The sequence below is a fragment of the Bos indicus x Bos taurus genome, chromosome 8 (genome assembly GCF_003369695.1).
Source record: "Bos indicus x Bos taurus breed Angus x Brahman F1 hybrid chromosome 8, Bos_hybrid_MaternalHap_v2.0, whole genome shotgun sequence".
In the NCBI taxonomy this organism is placed as follows: Eukaryota; Metazoa; Chordata; class Mammalia; order Artiodactyla; family Bovidae; genus Bos; species Bos indicus x Bos taurus.
In genome coordinates this window covers 43,302,811-43,311,525 of record NC_040083.1, presented here as the reverse complement: position 1 = coordinate 43,311,525, position 8,715 = coordinate 43,302,811, and the positions used below count along the sequence as shown (strand labels likewise).

The window sequence follows — 8,715 nt, the reverse complement described above, 5'->3', positions numbered from 1 at the left end:
GCCGTCACACTTCGGTTTTAACCTCGGGACAGACTTCCCGGCTGCACCGAAGGCCGCCAGGGAGGATTCTGGCGGAGCGCGGCGGGAGGGGCGCGGCGGTTGCGAGGAGGCGGGGAGCGCCGGGCCGAAGCGCCTCGGCCAATCAGCGTGCACACCGCCTGACAACCGGCCAATCAGCGTGCACACCGCCTGACAACCGGCCAATCAGCGGGCACAGAGCTCGGGGGCCCAAGCGGATAATACTGGGAAAGGGAGCCGAGGCTGGCGACTTCAGCCAGGGGCAGTGCGCTGTTCGCTGCTGCTTGCGCCTGCCTGTCCGCGCGTTCTGGGAACTCGAGATCGAAACCTGGTCAAGACGACCCAACCTTCCAGTTCAGCTAAGGTCAGAGAAAGCCAGAAGCAGACTCAGCGAGGTGAAGCGCCTGGCTGCTGAGGAATGATCAGAGTCCGGGATGTGCGGAGCCTGGTCGCTAAGAATTTGACTCACTTTCTCCATGCTCCTTCTCTTCCACTCCTCATCCACTGGACTCCGGGCCTCCAGCTGTCAGCCCCAGATTTCGTGACAGGGTGTGGCGACCCCGATTTCTGTTTGCAAGCCCTGCCAGCAGCCCAAGAGCAAGGTCCCAAGGCTGGATTTCTTTTGCCTAGGCTGCTTAGCCGGGGCCTCAGAGTCTTGGTGAGTTGATGTGATGTTGCTGGGGTGGGCAAAGGGCGTGAATCATCTTTCCCTACCTTTCCTATTCTACTTGTATGTCTTGTCTTTAAGTGCAAATCATGAACGATGTACACAGAGCCCGCCTGGCTTAGTGCTGCGCGGCTGAAACACTGCTGATGCTGGACGGGTGTCTGCAGCTCTGTGCCCAATGTCCCCATGGGATTCTATTGGCAGCAAAACAACTTTGATTTTTAGTTGATTAAATCTGGAGTATCCTGGGGGTGGGGGGAGTGTGCTGGGGTGTGGGGGGAGTTTGGGGAGGATAAGAGAATCTCTCCAAGCCCGACAGGTGTAGGAGGATGACAGGTGTGTGGGAATTGTGGGTGGTACCTCGCAGGGTCCAAAGGTCCCTTGTGATCTGGAAGAAAACAGTTCTTCCATGGACATTTTTATATTCATCATGGCTATACTAGTTGGATATGGCAAAGCCTGATTAGTGACCAAGGCCGTGGTAGTTGAACACGCTATCTTTACCCAGGGACTTGTCCCCAAAGCGTGTGTGTGTAAAGCCAGAGAGGGTTGGTGTTCACAGAGCACTTAGAATGCACAGATAGGAACCTTGTTGGCTTGGGGAACCGTGACGGGGCCTAAAGATACAAGAAATAAATGCTCGTGTGGTCTGGATGTGAAGGACGTGTAGAGAAGTGGGCTTCTCAAGAGGTCGGAGGCAGGCAGACCAGGCGCTCTGGGCCCCAAGCCTGGGGACGGTGCCTGACGGCTGTCGGTCGGTGGGTCTTTGGGTGTTTTCCTGTCTCTCCAGAGTGCAGGCCACTGAGCATAGGCCCGGGCGAGGCGTGGTGCGCCATGGCGGACGGGCAGCCGGGTCCCGCCGTGGACTGGGAGATCGACGTGGAGAGCCTGGAGCTGGAGGAGGACAGCCGCGGGGCACCGCCGCCAACGCCGCCCGGGCCCAGCCCGCCGCCTGCCTACGAGGACGACGACGACGCGGAGGACGAGGACGACGTCGACGCGGAGGACGAGGGAGACGGGGAGGAGGCGGCCGCATCTCCAGGGGTGCCGGGGCGGCCGGAGCGGCAGGGAGCCCTGGCCCCAAGGCCGTCCACGGCGCCGCAGGCCTCGCAGGCGCCCGCCGGGCCTCCGGAGCGCGGCGCAAACGCGGGCGGCGGCGCGGAGCCGCGCAAGCTCAGTCGCACGCCCAAGTGCGCGCGCTGCCGCAACCACGGCGTGGTTTCCTGCCTCAAGGGCCACAAGCGCTTCTGCCGCTGGCGTGACTGCCAGTGCGCCAACTGCCAGCTGGTGGTGGAGCGGCAGCGCGTCATGGCCGCCCAGGTGGCGCTCCGGAGGCAGCAGGCCACGGAGGTGCGTACCCGCCAGCCGGCTCACCCCCTCCCGGGTGTTTGGGGCCGCGGTGGGGGTCGGGAGTCGGGGAGGCAGGTAACGCACACTCTTCGGCCCGGGTCTTCCAGGCGCCTGGCCCTGCCTCAGAAGGATGTGAGGACACCTCTGCCCACGCTGGCCTGCGGTGTCGGGAGGCAGGAAGCCATGGCCATCGCTGGGGAACTTGGCAGAAAAGATTTTGTGTGAAGAAGCAGGCAGAGAGGTCTTGAAAGTGGTTTAGTTCCTTTGGGGACATTATGGGACATAATTTTATTTCGATTTTCTGTATTTTATCGTTTATTTTGGTGGTGTTGGGAAGCGGAGGACAGAGGCCATTGCAGCTCCCTAAGTCCATGGGCGTATTACCCAGCTGATCGAGAAAAAGAACCACCCAGCACGTAGAGCTCACAGCACTTCCGCAGTCACGGGCCACTTAGGAAAGTTGCTGCCTATTTATGTGTTTGTCAGTCGTGTCCCACTCTGCGACCCCACGGACTGTAGTCCACCAGGCTTCTCTGTCCAGGGGGTTTTCCCGGCAAGAATACTGGAGTGGGTTGCCGTTTCTTACAGATGAGAGCAAAAGTGACGTGGGAATTTTGAAGAGACGTCTGACTTCCAGGAGAACTACCTAAGAACCAGTTGACAGATCTCTGCCGCCAGCGCGGGGCTGTGGCTGTGACGAGAGCCTGAATCTTCTTTAAGGGAAAGGGTCTTCTTGAACCTCGGCCTGGGACTGTGTGTTTCTTGTGTCCCTGTGCAAGCGCGCTCCGAAGAGAGCGGGCAGCTCCCACTTGGGGGTGGATGGAGAATTTTTGATATTACTTTTTGGCGAGAAGGGGCCGGGGAGTGGACCACAGGCAGGCCTTGGGCAGTGATCCTCATGGGAAGCCTCCCAAAGGCCCTAGAGAGCGCGGCGCGCTGGGCTCCAGAGGTGCCTGGGCCGCGGCGCGGCCTCCTCGGGTGTCCCGCGTGTTGCAAGGCGGTCTCTGCGTTCGCTCGCGCTCCCCGCGGCTTGCGGGCGGGGACGCGGGTGGGGAAGGGCCCGGAATTCCACCTACCGGGCGGTGACAGAGGGTGCGCCCGACTCTGGTTTTGCTCACCTTCGGGTGCCCAGTGAACAGCTTGGAGTTTTGGGCAGACCTGGAAACTTTCGACTTTTCCGCGTCGACTCTCTGTACCGGATCCCATCAGCCCTGCTTCGAGGAGAAACCTGCTCCACATCTCTGACCAACGTCGTCGGGTGCCCGGCGGAGTCTTTGGCCCTAGGCTGGGCTCCGAGGTTACAGCGGTTCGCCGCAGCTCTGTTTTAGGGCCCGGCTCCTACCATCTCATCCACTGTGGATTTCACGTCCTCCCCGCCTGTCCCTCCACTTCTGAATGTGGACTATGTCTGGATGACTCTCGAAAAGTGGCCCCAGGGAAAGCCCGGGCCCTTGCCCCACAATTGGAGGGTTCAGACAGAGCATCTAGCTCATTGTGCTGGAACTAAGCGGTGCTGATATTAATTTGTTTAGAATCATCTTTACATGGGATGGGAAAATAAATACATTTAGAACGAGGAAGATTACTCATGCCTCTCCCTTCTCTTACACCACCTCCCCCCCCCCCCCACCCTAGGGCTCTATTGATTATGTTTCTTGTATTTACAGGACAAGAAGGGGCTTTCCGGGAAACAGAATAATTTCGAGCGCAAAGCAGTGTATCAGAGGCAAGTCAGGGCACCCAGTTTGCTGGCCAAAAGCATTTTAGAAGGTAAAGCAACGCAGAATTATCCTTTAGCCTTTTAAACTGTGTTCTCAGTGATTCTCATTATTCAGGCACATGGCATTTTTACTTATCTGTGAAGGAGCAATCTGAGGGGGAATTGCTTTTTATTGGAAAGTTTGGGTTTGGGAAGGAAATCAGGATTTGGGAAAATTAATCTCACATACCTCCTTTTTTTCACTGGTAATTTTGTTTTCTGCCTAGTAGTTAATGGGTTAACATGGAGTACATGTGAAATTTGCCCTAGTGTGAGGGATGTACAGATACATTGCCAAGTGATCCCAGAGCAGATGTCCTGGAAGGAAATAAATTAAAAGAAAAGAAATCTTTAGTTTCATTTGGAACTAAATAGAATGAGTCAAGTGAGTTTAACAGCTACCCACTGCCTTTAGTCTGGGCAGTCCAGCCTTTAATACCTCTCTTTTTAATTGTACTCCTTTTCTCTCTGGATTATCTACTTAAATTGCAGTTATTCCACGCTTCATTTTGCTATATTGACAGTTTATAGATTGTAGAATGTGGAAAAAGTTTTGAATCACACAAGAGAAGTGGAGGTTGAATTTGAACAGAGTGATGTCTCTCTCTCCGTGTGTTTGTTTTCTCTAAAGCTTGGGAATATGTTACTTTTTCTTACAATACTACTGATTTTTAAAAATGGTTCAGTTTGGGTATGGAATTTATTTATTGATATAATAATATATTGACTGTTTCTCACCATTTAAAGAAAGGGAAAGTTTATATTTGCTCTAATTGCTGCCATTTCATAAGGCTCAGGTTGAAAAGCAGGTTTGTTTTTTTTTTTTTTTAAAGTAGGCATTTGAATTGTTTTTCCTATGTGGCTTCTGAATTGAGTTGTTTCTGGACAGGTTTTAAAGTTTGTTCATGTCTCACCCTGCTCTGTATACTTCTGACCTTAGAATGGCTTCTCATGCATTCAAAATGAATTTGGTTACAAACTGGGTAAACAGATTTATAACCATAGGGACCACACTGATAAATTGAAATTGTGCCAAAGCAACTTGAGAAGTGGGAGGACAAAATGGAATAGAAAATCCAAGTAAATAACTTTCTGGCAAGAGGTCACCATAGAAATGTACACATTCATTTTCAAATTATATTTTATTTGCAAATGAGTATGATGGATTTGTCACTATGTAAACACAAACATCACAAATGAATCCTTCAAACAGACTTGACAGTGGTGAGTGCTTGGGGCTGGTGAAATACTCAAAGTATTTTGTGCTGCCAGGAATTCTATTTATGATTTATACTAATCTTTGTTTTTTACTTTATCCCTATTTATAAGATGTATAATGACTTAATCTATGTTCTAGTGATTGCTTGTTCAACCATTTTGGTATCTGGCCAATGTGATTAGTACTGGTGAAAGATGTTTCAGATCAGTTATTTTCCGTATAGCAGGGGGTACTCTGGCCTTTGTTTGTACTGGTAGTCAGAGGTGGGGGTAGGGGCCCGGTTAAATTGTTCACTGCAGAGTCTCTTTAGTTAACAGCTCTTTTCAATTTTCTATGCTTTTCTGTTTCCTTAAGTCTTTCCTCTTTTTCTCCTCACTAATCTTTTTTAACTTTCTCTTTTTCCCTAGTTCTCCTTGGATTATTCTGCAACTGTAACAATGTGTACATAATGAGCCAACTTTAGAAAATAAAAGTGACATCAGCTCTAGGTATAGATATCTTTTTTTAAATAATGGAAAAAGGTGACATGGATAGTAATAAAGAATTGATTGAAGCAAGCTGAGCAGCCTTGTCTTCTTAATATATAGGCGCCTGGGGAGAATATTAAAATTTCAGCCAGTCAAGTATGCCTGTCAAAATAAACAAACCTATCATAACAACAACAACAACAAAAAGTTACAGTATGGATATTCTTCCCTGGGAAGGGATTCATTTTAAATTGAACCCATACTTTTGCTTTCTGTATAAAAATATTAGTAATATGGAACTGTACATAACTGTTGTGCTGATATGTATTGTTTCTGTTGCTTTCTGGATTTCCAGATTTTTTCTTATTAGATGTTAATCTCTGTCATGTGCAATGCTTACTTATTTTAGGCTACCGCCCCATTCCACCAGAGACTTATGTGGGAGGGAGTTTACCTCTACCTCCCCCTGTAAGTGACCGGATGAGGAAAAGGCGGGCCTTTGCTGATAAAGAGTTGGAGAACATTATGCTGGAGAGAGAATATAAAGAGAGGGAGATGTTGGAAGCTTCCCAAGCTGCTGCCTTATTCCTGCCCAACCGCATGGTGCATGGTTCTGAGTACAGCTCCTACAAAAGCGCCTACAGCCCCACCCCAGTGGAACCACCAAGCAAAGACTTCTGCAATTTTTTGCCCACCTGCCTTGATCTCACCATGCAGTATTCAGGCTCTGGGAATATGGAACTGATTTCTTCTAATGTCAGCGTGGCCACGACTTACAGACAGTATCCCCTCTCCTCGAGACTTTTAGTTTGGCCCAAGTGTGGCCCCATTAGTGACACCGTCCTCTACCAGCAGTGCCTGCTGAACACTACCACGTCAGTTCAGGCCCTGAAGCCTGGGACCAGCTGGGACTTGAAGGGAGTACGACTGCAGGATGGACTTGGAGCAGATCATGACATGATGCCACCGAAATTGGAAGGCTCTCTGGTGCTGCCTCACACTCCTGAGGGCCACATCTTAAGAAGTGACCTTCAGGGTCACCAGGCCCTCCCGGAGAGGTCTGCGTTCTCCCCACCCCGACGGAATTTCTCGCCCGTTGTTGACACGGACACCCTGGCAGCTCAAGGGCACGTCTTAACCAAGATCAGCAAAGAAAGCACCAGGCACCCTCTGCCACTTAAACATAATCCATTCCACTCATTATTCCAACAAACTCATAATGACAAATCAGGTCCCGAGTTGAAAACATCATCTGTCAAAGAGGCCTTTGAAGAGGCCCCTAAGAAACCCAGGGAGTGTTTAGTCAAGGAGAACCAGAAATACACATTTACAATAGATAGATGTGCAAAAGACCTTTTCGTAGCCAAACAAGTCGGAACAAAACTCTCAGTGAATGAACCCCTGTCATTTTCTGTTGAGTCTATTCTTAAGAGGCCTTCATCTGCCATCACTCATGTCTCTCAGTGAAAGGCTGCTTAAATGGAAAGTTGGATTTGCTGCCGTCTCAGAGGATTCTTACTAGTCACTAATTTTTTTAAAGATAAAAGTTGTATAAAGAAATTTCTAATGTAAATGATGATGATTAAAAAAATTCTGTATAATCTTATGCATGTACTTTACCTTACCACATAAATATATTTAAAGATGGAAATTGCTTATGTGCAAATTTTCAGGCTTTACATACCATTTCAAAAAGCAATAAAATTGACACTGTTTTCTAAAAGACCCAGAATTTGCTTAAGTAAATAGTTTCTCTGTCTAGGTAAAAAAGCAAGTGTCCATGAAACGTGTTCTTTATTTTTCTGTGATGCTGTGTATTTTCAGGTGCTCTTAATGGTTTCTGGGAGCCATAGGGGAACACTTATAATGCCTTTGTTGTGCATTTTGGAGGTCATCTAAGTGTAGGTATTTAAGACTGAGGCAAACATAGCTAAGGAGAACATAAGGAAGATTTAGTTTATAGAATCTTCATTTCATGTGATTGGACAAAGTGAATTAATTTGAAGGGAAATGAAGTTTAATATCATTTATATGACATAGGTTCTTGGCATGGGTCCCAGTTTCCTTCACTGATGGGCCTCAGGCTTCCTTTCTAGGTTGAACATTCATTCTGTGATTTTTTAGGTTGCTGGGAGCCACAGAGCAGGTTTCCCTGCACATGGTGAACCCCAACTCAGCTCTGCGTTACTTTGTTCTTTCCTGGGATCTGGTGACAGCAGGCATTTAGCAGCAGACCTCGTCACAACTCGCAGCTGATCTGGGAGTCTCAGCTTCACGTGTCCCACATTTTTGCCAGTGTCAAAGGTGTAGCTTTCAGTGTAGCTCTCTTCTGAGATAAAAACATTTTGTCTTCAAACTGCTTCAGCAGATAGTTACCGAAGCCTGCAGATGTTTATCACAGCATAAGGGTGGCTTCTTGTTTCTTACAACTTCCTCCCTGTTTTTAAGTTGTTATCCCCTTGTTATGTTCAACAAAATGTTATCTGTTGTTCTATAAGATTGATAAAATGTCAGTAAGGCATTTACGAAAGTATGAAATTCATCCCTGAAGACTTCACCCGTGGACCTGGAATCAAGTACTAGGATGTTATGGTCATTTCAAATAATCAAGAGCCAAATCCACCTTTTATTTTGCCATGGAGTGAGGTTTTTACTTTCAACTCTGCTCTCATTGGGTAACAGGAACGCTAGGTGGGCATATGGAATGTGCCAAGACATTCAGTAGTTTGAAGAATTTTTCACTCTGAAAAACATTAAAAATTATTTAAGAATGATTTTCTTGCTACTGATGAGCTCATATAAGGCTCAAGGGGTTCTCTGGATTGTTGCTTAAAATCAACAGCAGTTGCAAAAACAAGCCAGACTGTAGATTGATTTTCAGTTTGTACTTGTAAAATAACACTTGGTTTAGTTGAGTCAGATTTTCTTATTTTTACTGTTGCAAAAGCCAGAGTGAATGGAAGTACGCCAGAAAAAAAGAAAATGAAAGCAGGTGGAGATCCCAATAACTGTTGAAGATTCTCATTAAGTGCAGAGTGTTTTCTAGTCATGAAGTCCTGGTGTCAGAGACAGAATCTTGCACTGCAGTTGCCCCTCTGCCCCCAACCCCAGTCATCTTTGTTTTATCTTTACAGTTACTAATTGTTTTCCTCCTATTAGGAATTTATTCTTCATATTAAGTATAAGGGCTTCCCCGATGGCTCAGCAGGTAAAGAATCTGCCTGCAATGCAGGAG

At 48.0% G+C, this 8,715-nt stretch overlaps 1 protein-coding gene across 5 annotated transcripts; it reads left to right on the top strand.

Moving 5' to 3' along the window:
• The first annotated feature begins 268 nt into the window (after positions 1 to 268).
• Positions 269 to 7,212, top strand: DMRT2 (doublesex and mab-3 related transcription factor 2). Of its 5 annotated transcripts, XM_027549388.1 has the most exons (5): positions 269 to 676; positions 1,476 to 2,035; positions 3,703 to 3,805; positions 5,421 to 5,501; positions 5,890 to 7,212. In XM_027549388.1, exons 2-4 carry the CDS (start codon positions 1,520 to 1,522, stop codon positions 5,474 to 5,476), a joined length of 675 nt encoding a protein of 224 aa, XP_027405189.1. In that variant the 5' UTR covers positions 269 to 676; positions 1,476 to 1,519; the 3' UTR covers positions 5,477 to 5,501; positions 5,890 to 7,212. The 5 variants fall into 5 exon arrangements, with proteins under 5 accessions (XP_027405189.1, XP_027405186.1, XP_027405187.1 ...); XM_027549385.1 differs by lacking the exon at positions 5,421 to 5,501; XM_027549386.1 differs by lacking the exon at positions 269 to 676 and having other exon boundaries at positions 965 to 2,035; positions 5,890 to 6,380.
• Positions 7,213 to 8,715: the final 1,503 nt, after the last annotated feature.

What these genes read in the sequence shown, in the direction of transcription:
- DMRT2 (XM_027549384.1), top strand. Translation starts at nt 1,322, where the DNA reads ATGCTCGTGTGGTCTGGATGTGAAGGACGTGTAGAGAAGTGGGCTTCT. An exon ending in GGAGGCAGCAGGCCACGGAG is followed by an intron (nt 2,036 to 3,702) that starts GTGCGTACCCGC and finishes TTGTATTTACAG; the next exon opens with GACAAGAAGGGGCTTTCCGG. An exon ending in GGCCAAAAGCATTTTAGAAG is followed by an intron (nt 3,806 to 5,889) that starts GTAAAGCAACGC and finishes TACTTATTTTAG; the next exon opens with GCTACCGCCCCATTCCACCA.